Here is a 13,156-nt window from a genome sequence, read left to right as displayed (position 1 = left end):
TCTTCCTTTCCTTCTTCCTTTCTTTCTTCACTGTCTGCAGAGCTGTGTAATCTCTCTGCAGGGTAGGCACAGGTTGCTGACTGTGTGATATTTTTAGCACACACCCCACAGTGCCTCCTATACACTTATCACACACACTGCCCTTCACACACACTGCACGCCCACAGACATGCATATGCAAGCCAGCGCTTACATAAAATCGCACACACATAACAAAGTATTTTTTTTTATTTTTTAAGTCCCTCTGTGTGTCTCTATTTTCTTTCAGCGCTTTGAGCTGCTTTCTCAGTTTGACAATACTCATTGTTTTCCTGTGGCATAATGCACAGGGGAAATGTTTGTGTTTGAAATGGATGGCATTCATCATCTGGTTCTGTAATGGCTCCTGCATATCTTGTAGGTTTGTTTGTGTGCTATTGATTGCTTGTGTGTGTGTGTGTGTGTGTCATTTTCCTGTGGATACCTATTAAGTGTTCATCTGCTCTTGCTCAGTCATGCTGTGTATGGATTATTTTCCTCATGGTAAATGGAGAGAGAGAGTGTGTGTGTGTGTTCTTCTGCAGCTGCGTGTGTGTGTATGTTTTAGTAGAAATGTTTGTGCGAGGTTCACCAGTGTGTGGTTAATATCTGCCTCATGTTGGGTGTTGCATCTCTCACCTTCTCCCTTTTTGTCTGTGTGTCTGTGTCTGTGTGTACGCATACTTGTCAACCTCCCCCACAGGCTACAGATGGAGAACGAGCTCCGCCAGCGAGAGAGAGAGCAAGAGCGTGAACGAGAGAAAGAGAGGGAGCGAGAGGCCGGGCTGGAACGAGAGCGGGAAAGAGAGAGGGAGCGAGAGGAGGAGAGGGAGCGTGAGAGAGAGCTGGAAAGACAGAAGGAGAGGCAGAGGGAGAGACAGCAGCAGATGGTCAGAGCGGCGGAGGGCCACTACCTGGCTGAGCTGCATGCTCGGAGGGCACCACCGGAGGACAGGGCCAGGCCAGGAGAAAGGCTGACCCCGAACAGACTGGGTACCTACACACAAACACGCGTGTACATGTATGTGCGCTCGCCTGCAGGTGCATGCTCAAGCATGTATACAGAGTTTTAGAAACTGATTTATTTATTTTTTTACTTAATTTCAGTTAAAATACCCAAGTAGTCTGTTCTGGGTATAGCTGACTCATTATTTCTCATTATTCTTGAGAATGAAGACAGAAACTCACAACACTGCTGGTTTTGATCTGCAGTAGTTTAAATTTTTAACACTTGTGTTGCTTAAAATAAAGTGTCTGCCCAACACTTTGGACCTGAGCCACATATCCTGACAGCTACTGGCCAGATTGCAATGAAATCTGTTAGAAACATTTATACCCCAAAGGGGAATTTCTAATAACTTCGGTGAACTTGCTGACTTCTCAAGTTGCTGAAATAAAACTATCAAAAGGATGCAGTAAATTGTTTAAAGTACAAGCAGACTGACATATAAATTAGCACACTTGTGGTTGAAACCTTTACATTTTATTCTCTCTTCAAGCTCTCGCTCTTTGGCTAAAAATCTCAGCTCTGCACACAGTCTGTCTCGTTTTTTTAACCACTGTGAACACATTCTGCACGTGAATATTGACATACATGACTGAAACCAGACCCCAAAGAGAGAGAGAGAGAGGATGTAGGGGTTGAGTAATTTACCTTTGTAATTCTTTGATCTTTTCGGGCTCTTGTTGCTTATGGTTTATCTTGAAATTTTCACAATAAAAGCCCATTTAAAGTAGAAGGTGTTCCTGGTCACTGAAACACTACTGGACTTTTAATTTTAATTGTGTAACAGAGGTATTGAATCTTAAAAAACAGGGTAATACTATAACTTAAAAGGGCAATGGGAGCAGATCCTAAAATAAGGCTTCCTGCAGTGGAAAATGGACTAATATATCAAACTGAAGGACTTAGAAATAAAGACTGCATCAAATAAAGGCCCGTTACTTTGTGCTGCTGAAGTAAATAAACATTCTGATATATCAGCGTAGCACATAACACATGCACTTTCCATAACTCCACAGTTTCTCCAGATAAATCCAAGGACTCCGAACACCCAGGTTTTTCAGCGCCTAAGCCTCTGCAGTCTAGCATTCACTCCTCCAGGGGCTCTGTGCCATACCCAGTGCCCAGCTTGTTGCCTTCTCACCTGGGGAAACATCATGCTGGTGCTGTTGGTGGGATTCATGGAGCTCTTTCCGCCAGCATGATGAGTCAGAGAGCCAGTGAGGAGGCGTGGTTAACACGACAGCGAGCACAGGGACAGGACAGAGAGCGTCCCCTAGAGCTTGGCCTCAGGTCGCCGGGGAAAGGGGTGGAACCGAGGAGAGACGGCAGCCGGTGAGAATTAGCTGCTTCTTCTTTTGAATACAATTTGTATCCCTTTTGAAACACCATGCACTCTTTGCTAGGTCCAGAATTTGAATAAAAAAGGTTCTTTCTGTTCTTCTAAGCAGTACCGGTTCAGTCTATCACAACCCAGGCAGCAAAGATGTAGCAGCCTGCCTCGGTGCTCCACCGCCGCTAATCTCCCCAAAAGCTCCCCATCAACCTCCTGCCCCTGCCACTACACTGTGGAACCCAGCTTCTCTTGTTGACGCACCTGCAGACTCCCGCAGAAAACTAAACGCCCCAACGCCACCGAGTCGACCGCCACCGGGATTGACCAGAGCTGAGAGACCGCCTGCGGCATGGGGGGAAAGGCTGGAAGAGGGCAACAGGAGGATGGCAAAAAGCCCAGAAAGGTTCGCCTCGCTCAGGGGAGCAAGTTTACAGGAGTGCTGGAACAAGAGTGAGCAGGACAGAGCCATCCAGAGCCTCTACCACCGGCATCACATCAATAACCTCCACCAGCGATCCTTTATGCCTCCGTCGATCTCCAGTGGAGCCTGCGCTGACCAAGGGGGACGGTGCCAGGCTGCTTCTCCGCCAGCGGTAAGGGAGCGGCCGCATCAGGTGCCTGACAGCATGATGGTGTACGATGAGGTTCTCCAGCAGCATCGCAGGCTGCTCAGCAAACTCGACATGGAAGAGAAGAGGAGGAAAGAGGCCAAAGAAGGAGGTGAGAGGAATAAAACAGAAAGCAGCAGGAGGTGGAGATGGAAGACTAAAGGGAACTGCAGATCATGTCATCACTGATGCATAGGCATGCAATTGTTTTAATAATGCTCTGCCTTTACCAGGTTATTACTATGACCTGGATGAGTCATATGATGAGAGCGATGAGGAGGAGGTGAAAGCTCATCTGAGAAGAGTGACAGAACAGCCCCCACTCAAGCTGGACACGTCTTCAGAGGTGCGAAAACACACGCAGTCACATATGCATTCATCACAGGTATTAGGTTTTTTGAAGGTTTTTTTTCCCTTTTGTCTGATTGATCTTTCTCCAAAGAAAGTGGATTTTCTGCATGTGTGTGGTCTTACTACGCTGACCCATCGCGATGATCTTCTGGCTCAGAAGAGGAGGAAGAGGAGGAGGATGATGAAAGAGCGCAGCGTCTCTCCTCCGGCTGTGCAGGGCAAGAAAAAGGCCTGCTCACCTTCAACATCTTCAACACCCACAACTCCCTTAACTACTCCGTACTCTGCCGAGCAGATGGACTGCACCCCCGAACTGGAGAAGAAAAAAGACTTCCTCCTTATGTTCAACCTCTCGCATGTCAGCCCACAGCAGAGACGAGGTAACAACCTGTTTGGTATCCACACACACATCCTACGTGCTACTCTGCTTTCTTCAGAGTTGCTCTGGTGATTCCCCGTGGAGGGGGGAAAAAAATGAAGCATGTGAGAAGAAAATAAAGTTAGGAAGAATCTGAAGGTTGGAGTGGGATTTTCTGATTTGTCCAGCAAGAGTAGATTTGAGCCCACATCCAGGGAAAACGTGATACTGCTTCAGAATGTGTGAAATCTGTTTGAAAGGTCATTAATTTATGAAACTGGATAAACTGCAGATGTATAATGGGAAAAACTGTCAAAACTAAATATGTAGAAAAATATCTTCAAGTATATACACTTTTGGGTGGCTGCTATATCAGGTAAACCTATTAAACTACCTGTTAAGGAAAATCAACCAATCGCGTGGCATTAGCTTAAAGCAGGAGTCCCCAATCCCAGTCCGTGAGGGCCAGTGTCCCTGCAGGTTTTAGATCTCACCCTGGGTCAACACACTTGAATCACATGATTAGTGTGATTGAAGTTCTCCAGGCCTCTGGAGAACTTCAAGACATGTTGAGAAGGTAATTTATCCATTTAAATCAGCTGTGATGGATCAAGGACACATCTAAAACCTGCAGGGACACCGGTCCTCGTGGACTGGGATTGGGGACCCCTGGCTTAGAGCATTTAGGCGTGTAGACATGGTCGTGATGACCTGCTGAAGTTTAAACTGAGCATCGGAAAGAGAAGAAAGTTCATTTTAGTGACTTGAACAAGGCATGGTTGTCAAGGTACTCCAGAATCTGAGGATCGTCCCACACAACCATCTTTACGGTTTATAAACACTGGTCCAAAAAAGATAAGATATCAGTAAGCATTAGTTCTTCGGGTGAAAATGACCTGAAAATGAAGTGCTGGTGTCAGGAACAACAAAAAGTGCAACTATAGTATGCAGAAGAGCAAAATGCATGAAATCGTGAAGCAGATGGGCTACAAAAGCAGTTATTAATCAGAAAAACTTGGTCCTAAGAAAGTGGCATTGGCATGTATAAGGAGTACTATGCAAAAATCTTAGGGGTTTAAAAATAACATGAAGGTGACCACAAGTCCATACCGTCTGCAGTAGTCACTGAAAACAGATGGTGACTCTGGCTGTACGTTTGGGGTTCTTGTCATGCTGCAGGATGAATGAGGACCAATAAGATGCCTCTCTGATGGCAGAATGCTCAAGTTTTTATATTAAAAGTTAGAAATATTATTATGCAAAGACCGCCTAAGAAGTGTTAAATATTCTTAGAGCTCTTTGTTTTTCACACTGGCTGTGTTTATTTTATTTTACCCCTCTGTTAAAAAGAATCTCATAACTACAATCTGAAAATTGGATTTTCAAATACCAGCGTAAACTCTCTGTTGTTAAATGATTATTACTTTCTTGCAGGGACGCTGTTGTATAATCAGCAGCTCACTTGCACTCTCTTTTAAAGGTTTCCATTTTCTGAAGACTTTTCTGTAAGGCCAGTGCTTCAGTAAGATCTAGTTGTCGATGAAATGGGGCATAAAATCTAAAATCAGTGTACGCTATTCTGACCTTAAGAAAACATTTGGAGACTGTTGGGGGGGGGACTGGTAAGAACTTCATTAAATTGAATTTTTTTTTTCCTCTCTGAATTGGGCATTACCCTCAGATCATCCATTTACTGACACTTCCCCATTAGTTCCCGGCCAAGGCCTTTTTTTAACACATGTTTTTTAAAATACGAGTGATGGGTGTTCTCATTCTGTCGTTTTCTCTTTAGATAAAGAGAGAACAGAAGAGCTGCTGAAGGCCATTCAGAGGAAGACTGTGACGTTAGACACACTCAGATATAATCCTTTACCACTGTGCAGAAGTCCTCCGGCTCCCTCCACTGGTGAGGCACACGCAGACAAACGCAGGAAACATGAATGCATGCGCTCGCGATTAATCAGCAAACAACTCTTTAATAAAACCTCTGCTTATCTTTTAGGCGACTCCTTCTCAGCACCTCTGCCGTGTCCGTCAAATGGACACCTGTACCCAGACTCTCCCAGCCCCTCCCCTCCCTATCTTAGCAAACATAAACACCTTCATAACGACGCGCACAAACCACCTGTAGACTCCACGGTGACTCGGCTCCCTCCTCCCTTGGCCCCACATCATGAAAAGGCTGAATTCGTGGAGACACAATCGAACAGGAAGCGCCAGGGCCTCCAGAACGGCGCTGGCACTGGCGCTGCTGCTGCTCAGAAAAAGGAGCCCGGTCAAGTGCAGAATGGGCGGAATCGACCCCTGGAGCGGTTCACCCCTGAGGCCTTCGCTCAGCACTTCCACCAGGCTGTGCTGCAGTCCACACACAGCACACTGCAGAACAAAGGTTAGACATGCTCCCATAGGTGCACGACCTGATTGTTCTATAATGTTAGGGGTTTGCCACCTAGTGGTGTCAGTGTGCACTGCACTGCCTTTAAAATGTAAACAAAAGTCCAGTTCCTATCACGTTAAGTGAAAACCACATCAAGCTGTTAAAAAGAACTACAGGGACTGACTTTGCTTTTTGTTTGTTTTGTCTCACTCTCTTCTTCTTAAGGACTCTCAAATTGTGTCCCAGAGGTCGGCGTGAAGGCCGATCCCTCGCAGCCTCACGGCGTCTCTCAGCTGAAAAGTTCAAATCTCATCCATGTCTCTCAGCGTGCACATATCAATGGCCATCACTTCCCTTCTTCTGTAGCCAACCGGGACACTCTAGCCTCACAGGAGAACCTGTCTGAGGATGAGGAAGAGTCCGATCAGGAAGAGGACGAAGAGGAGGAGGAGGAGGAGGATGTTCCAAGGAAGTGGCAGGGCATTGAAGCTATTTTTGAGGCCTACCAGGAGTATGTGGACGGTGAGTCAGTGACATAGCACATACATTACCCCAATAGTCGCTATTTCTGTGATATGATGAAAACAGAGAAAGTTATTTATATACATGATGTAAAAACATTTTGTGTCATATATTTGTTGCACGCATAATTGTAAAAGCTGTGCACTGCAAATGCCTACATATACAACTTGCATGTAAATAGTTTTCAGCAAGAGTGTGAGATTAATCTCAGAAGTTGGGTCAAAAATCAATGAACAGTAAAAGAATTCGGGACTCGAATTTGAAATTCTTGACTTTTAAAACTTAAGAGTGCTCAACCACCTAAAACCTGCATGTTCATTTTTTGTAGGTTGTTAATTTAATATATGAACAAAATGCTGTGAATTGAGACATGAAAAACATCAAATGTCTTGACAGATGTGCAGCACTATGGATTTCTTGGAGATGTTTTCTGGATAAATATAGATCCGTTCAGTTTTATTTATATAGTGCTAAATCACAAGAAGGTGCTTTATATTGTAACCCTATTGTAAGACCATACATTAATAAATTTAACCCCAAACGGTTCAATTCTTTATTACATGATTTATAGTTACAAAAATGACTGCATATATGTAACATTTACTCTTGATGTTCATATATTTTGCTAAAAAACATTCAGATTTTTTTTATTTCTTTGTTAATTGGTCGGAACAGTGGGCTATAGGGGTTGGACCCCCATTTTCCTTTAGCAAAAATTCAATGAGGTGCTGGAAACATTCCTCAGAGATTTTGGTCCACATTGACATGATGGCATCACTCAGTTGCTGCAGATACTCCCCGACATCCCAAAGGTGCTTTATTGCAGCGGTCCCCAACCCCCAGGCCTCGGACCGGTACCGGTCCGTGAGTCGTTTGGTACCGGGCCGCGAGAGTTGAGGCTCTGGTGTGAAATGTATGGTTTTCAGGGTTTTTAATTGGGTTTCAGTGTTATTTTGTTATCGTTTTTATCGTTTACTCGGTTTTCCTTGGTCTTTTCACGTGTGTTATGAATAAATTTTCTTTTTTTCGGTACCGGTACTAGTTTTATTTTGTTGTATTTATCCACGACACCTTAAAGGCCGGTCCATGAAAATATTGTCGGGCATAAACCGGTCCGTGGCGCAAAAAAGGTTGGGGACCGCTGCTTTATTGGATTGAGATCTGAGTACTGTGGAGGCCATTTGAATACAGTGAAATTACTGTCACATTTAAGAAACCAGTTTGAAATGATCTGAGATGTTTGACATGGTGTGTTGTCCTACTGAAAGCAGCCACCAAAAGATGGCACACTGTGGTCATAAAGGGATGGACATGGTCAGCAATGATACTGTATCTTGTATCTTGGGTAGTGGGTGAAAGGAGGCCCTGTTGTTAGCTGACAGTAGTGGCACCTGCTGTTGTACCTCATCTGCTTCATGGTCTGATGTGTTACCTTTACCTTGTTTGTAATGAGTTACTGCTGCTCTCCTGTCAGCGTGAAGTATTCTGGCCATTGTCCTGTGACCTCCGACTACCCAGAGACAACTGCCACTCACTGATATTTTCTCTTTTTTTGGGCCTTTCTTTGTAGACCATAGAGACGGTTATGTGGGGAAATCCCAGTAGATCAGCAGCTTCTGAAATAATGTCCCTGTGATAACAGTGCAAAGGTTGCATGGACTTATTGTACATGCAGAAGGAAAAGGCATTGAAAGGACACTGAAACAATGGACAAACATGATTTAGAGAGACTCAAGTTGTTTTTTGTTTTGTTTTTTTTAATCTAAATTTAACCCTGAGTTAGCGTCATCTGCTACATACAATTTAGACATCTTTTAAACCTCTAATCAAAAGTAAATAGCTCAGCGGGTACACTGGTGTGTGTGAGCTCAGGGGGGCTAAAATTGGAGTAAAAAAAAGTTAAAATGCAGTATAATTAACTGAAACTGCCTGTTTCCTCTTCACAGAATGGAGTATAGAGAGGCAAGTCCTTCACAGTCAGTGTAAAAGACTCGAAGCACAGAACTACAATCTGACCAGAACTGCAGAGCAGCTCTCTATCACTATGGGGGTAAGCTTCATTTTATGTCTTCCATGTATGTGTACTCTTTGGTGCCAGTGTTGCTATCTCCTGTTGCAGCAATGTAGCTTGGTGCATAAAGCCTTGGTTTCTGTAATAACAGCCGTGTCTATCGTTCGTTTATTAGGAGCTGGTGACTCAGAGGCAGAAAGTAAGAGAGGAGAGGGAGAGACTGCAGGCCCAGCTCGAGCACTTCAGGAGGTGTTTGACTCTACCGAACATTCACTGGGGCAGGGGCCAAGTGAACGGGCACACGCCGAGGTGACCTCTGACACCGACTCTCCAAAGCCTCTGACAGCGGAGGAACAGTAACAAGAACGGGCTGGAGCCGGGCCACTCTCCTCACTCGAAGCACTCGACGGAGTCAACAGTTGTCTCGTTACCCTTTTTGGACAGTCAATTCTGTCACCTGACTGGTCCCAGATACACCTTACTACCTGCTATATTTGTATCACAGTAACTGTAATCCATGGTGTCCATATAGAGCTTAAACAGTCTGATTCTTCCCATGGATTTCAACAACACCGTGTAGCTACGGCAGCATCGTTGTTAGAGTAACGCTAACCACTGCTACTTGAGTTGGCTTTCAAGTACAGAAATGTGAAAAAGAGAGTACAACCTCTTTCAGTTCTAAGGTTTTACTTATCAGGACATAATCACAAAAATCATCTGGTCCTTAACAGCTCAAACGCGATATCAGTTGGACAATAACAGCAGTGTGTCAGAACTAAGTACACCTCACAGTTCAGTAGCTTGAAGAACCACCTTTAGGAGCAATAACTTGAAGTAGTCATTTTCTGTATGACTTCAGCAGTCTCTTACATCATTGTGGAAGAATTTTGTCTCAGTCTACTTTGTAGCGTTGCTTCAGTTCACTGGGGTTTTCTTGCATTTGTTTATGCATGGCTCTCTCGAGGTCCTGCCACAGATTTTTAGACAGGCTGAGGTCTGGACATTGTCAGGGCCATTTGGCCTCATTCACTAGTATTTATGTAAAATTTTGAAAAATTTTGAAAATGTATGAAAAAATATTGTTGGAATCATAAATTGCGCCCAGCGGCCTTTTTTGTTTTAACCAATACACGTTTATTACTGAATCTGAATCCGACAGGATTCTGCGATCTTCATACTGCCACAGCCTGATTTCTCTATATATGTAAACGTAAAAGTCTGACTGAAGAAACTGAAACAAGTTTGAACAACAGACTATAAAAAAAATAAGAAAACAGCTGAAGGACGAGGAGCAGCTGATCTGTCCAAGATGAGAAACTCACTCCTTTCTTTTTCTAATATCTGTGGAGAAGTGCCAAGAAACTGGATTTTAAGGAATCATATCCAGCGATATGACAGAAGTCGTTTTAATGAAAAAAGAACATTTAATGTAAGATGTGATAAAGGGATATTGGAATACATTTAAATTAAAAGACTTCCACCTTTTCAATTTTTTATTTATTTAATTGTAATTCTGATAATCCTGATTTTATTATTCGTAGTAGCAGCAGGAGCAGTAATAATATTAGTATTTAAAGATAGGTGTTTACATTTTCTGAGACATTTCTCTGTACACTTGGTCAGGGGCACTTCTAAATTTCTTTATAGACTACAAACAAGTTTGCATATTAAAATATCGATGAATCACAGATTTGTTTGTAACCACTGTTTGTGAATGAGGCCCACTGTCTTGCTGCACGACCCAATTTCTGCAAGTTGTTCCACAAAAATCGTGTAATTTGTTCAGATGCAGCAAACCTAAGCCATGCTGCCATAAGAGAAGAGGCTTTCTCCTTGCAACCCTTCCAAACAAGCCATACTAGTTCAGTCTCTTTCTAACTGTACTGTCATTAACTTTAACATTTAACATGCTAAATGAGGCCTGTAGAGCCAGAGATGCAGCTCTTGCAGTTCCTCTGAGCAGTGCAGCGTTTGACCTTGGGGTAAATTTACTGGGGCGTCCACTCCAGGGAACCTTGGCAACTGATTTGCATGTATTCCACTTGTTAATAATCTTTTGCTTAAATATTTTTGAAAATGGCCTCATAACTCTTTTAAAACAATTGCTTCTCAGATCACTGCTGATGTCTTATCTCCTTGGCACTTTGTTAAAACGCACCTGAATGCTCCTGAGCTGCAAACTTCCAAAACTTCTGCTTTTGTAGAGGTTCTCACACTTGCTGATGGTCAATCAATCAGCCAGCACCAAGCTGCTCTTAATTGCTATAGAGGCAGTGAGGGTGTGCTTAGTTTTTCATGCACTGCTTGGAAATTCTGTTATAATTTTGGTGAAATTAATAATGACACAGGGTAATGCAGCATGCTTATCTGAGGTTAGAGTTAAATAATGTCAGAACCCAGTAAGGATCAGATCATTTATTATGTGCTAATATGTTCATTCTTAGATTCGAAAGAGAGTGTGCTTTTTTTTTTCCTTCACAAGACTGTATGCCCAGTGTACAGTCATATTTTCATATGGATTTAAAATGTTTCAGTCTACACTAAATAAATGTATCAGCAGGCACATATCTGTAGCTTCTCTGGGCAGCAATGAGGTAATCCGGGTGTGCAATGATCACCCAGTTAGACCTCAGAAAATAAAAATTGAGTCAAGGAATCAAGCACACCTCAGGCCTTAAACTTGACAGGATGCACTTGAAATGTAAGCAGAGGGAAAACTTGACCATCCTCTGTATTGTATGTTGTCTGCTTAGTTCTATATCTGACAGATGAAGCAGTGTTTGTCGCTGGTAAAAGCTCTACGGAGCGTAGGGAACGTCTAAAATGTCTATATAACAGCAAATGGTATCAATGGCATTTTTTTTTAGGTCAGATTTTTTTAATGGGTAATGTCACTTGTGATAGATGAAGAGTTTTGTATGCTTTATCGGTTTAACCATTTGTCGTGGGAAGCCATATGCTTTGTTTAAACTGCTGCTGGTCAGAATGAAAAGGTTTAGAAATGTAAGGAGACTGGGACAGTCGGTGTTACGTGACGCTAAAATGATGGAGAGGTGCACTGTGGATGGACAAACGTCAGTCATGTACCATTTTTTTTGGATGGTACACCCGGGAGTCTGTGTCCCAAAGCCCTTAACATGACCATAAATGTTAGAGAGATAAATAAGTCATTGAAATGCAGATTCTGCATCACTTGAGCGACGATTTCTCGCAGTTTTTGTCCAATTCCAACTGAAAACTACTTTCAGGAAGAGAAAAGCCAAACTATTTAGTTCACTATTCCAATTCATGTCAAAACTAATTTTAAAAAAGACACCTGTAATAATTATTTATTGTTTTATGCATAACCTAAGCGACAGAATAACAAACTATACCTTTCACTGGTATTTTGATGAGACTTCTTTTTGTTTAAGACAAAAAATAATAATGTCACTTGTTCAGTTTCTATCTACAAGCACAAGCACCGTAGCAATCCCGCCCTCCCCTCCACTTCACCTGATCGTCCTGCGTCACTTTTTCCGTCTCCTCTGCAAACCTGCTGTGAAATCTTGCCTATTTGCTTCAATCCGTTGTTATGTAATTTATTATTTGGGCTGTATAATGGCAATGAATTATTTATTAACATACGGTATATTGCTGTAAATTCGGATGTAAATTTACATTAAAATACTTGTAAAAACTCCTCACTGTTATTGTTGCATATCTGAGTTTTTACTTCTCTGAAATATTTATCAGAGGTCTGTGTTTGCATTTATTCAGCAAGTGGTCTTACACAGAGTAGCTGATTAAAATGTCATTATGTCTGACCCTCCATAGCTCAAAAAAACAAAACAAAACAAACCGAGAGCAGCTACATAAAACTCCCAATCCTTTGGAGGTCTTCGAAGTTTGCATACAAATTGTGTCCTCCATAATTATTATGAATGGATTTAATCATTGTAATTCTCAGACAGCGAGCATCTCCTGTGGACCTGGTGGTTATATTTGAAAGGATAGCATTACCAAGTTTTAATAACAGACTTTAACATGCACTTAAGGAGGCACTCTCAGTTGCTGTGATTGCTAGGTTTAAAAATAGTCCGCATCAATGTGTTGCTCACAGCATGCCTTCCCTTAGTCATTTCTTCACCTGATATTTTATTGCCTCAGTGTATGGGATTTAAACGACAGAAGCGGATACCGTTTGGATTTTTCTTTTTTAATCATTAGTGTAAGGCATGTCTGCACAGGGAAAAAAAGCCCTGATATCTAGTACGGTGTAAAAGTCTTGATACTCCCCTCATTTCTTCATATTTTGCTTCCAAAGAGCCAGACTTTGTTTTAATGCTTTTAAAGTACTCTCAAGCAACAATTCACCAGACTTTCTAAAGGTTTTTCTTTAATTATTGGCTACTTTTTCACTCACTTTTAATTTAGTCCTTGTACCAACCACTTAACACTGGCCCTTGAGTTATTACACCAGTCACCTAACTCAAGGGATGAACCAGTGTTATGTTTACACATAACAACTAATCAAGGAACCAATTTTAAATGTATGCACTTTGGCATTGTTTGTGACAGGCTGCTAGTAAC

At 42.5% G+C, this 13,156-nt stretch overlaps 1 protein-coding gene across 7 annotated transcripts in view; it reads left to right on the top strand.

The window, feature by feature from the left end:
* The window catches only part of LOC146515664 (genetic suppressor element 1-like), a 40,084-nt gene extending 27,818 nt beyond the window's left edge, over window positions 1-12,266 (top strand). For 6 of the 7 annotated variants that reach the window (XM_085165322.1, XM_085165323.1, XM_085165326.1 and 3 more), the window contains exons 7-16: window positions 722-1,011; window positions 2,041-2,356; window positions 2,470-3,077; window positions 3,199-3,311; window positions 3,408-3,696; window positions 5,467-5,580; window positions 5,677-6,063; window positions 6,277-6,573; window positions 8,520-8,623; window positions 8,760-12,266. In XM_085165322.1, coding sequence (XP_085021448.1) covers window positions 722-1,011; window positions 2,041-2,356; window positions 2,470-3,077; window positions 3,199-3,311; window positions 3,408-3,696; window positions 5,467-5,580; window positions 5,677-6,063; window positions 6,277-6,573; window positions 8,520-8,623; window positions 8,760-8,897 — 2,656 coding nt within the window. In that variant the 3' untranslated portion in view covers window positions 8,898-12,266. The remainder of the gene's footprint in view (window positions 1-721; window positions 1,012-2,040; window positions 2,357-2,469; window positions 3,078-3,198; window positions 3,312-3,407; window positions 3,697-5,466; window positions 5,581-5,676; window positions 6,064-6,276; window positions 6,574-8,519; window positions 8,624-8,759) is intronic. The other variant, XM_085165321.1, reaches the window with a different exon arrangement.
* The last annotated feature ends 890 nt before the right edge of the window (window positions 12,267-13,156 follow it).

Source organism: Neolamprologus multifasciatus, chromosome 7 (assembly GCF_963576455.1).
Source record: "Neolamprologus multifasciatus chromosome 7, fNeoMul1.2, whole genome shotgun sequence".
Taxonomy (NCBI): Eukaryota; Metazoa; Chordata; class Actinopteri; order Cichliformes; family Cichlidae; genus Neolamprologus; species Neolamprologus multifasciatus.
The sequence above is the reverse complement of the archived record's forward strand: the minus strand, read 5'-3'. Positions and strand labels throughout refer to the sequence as shown.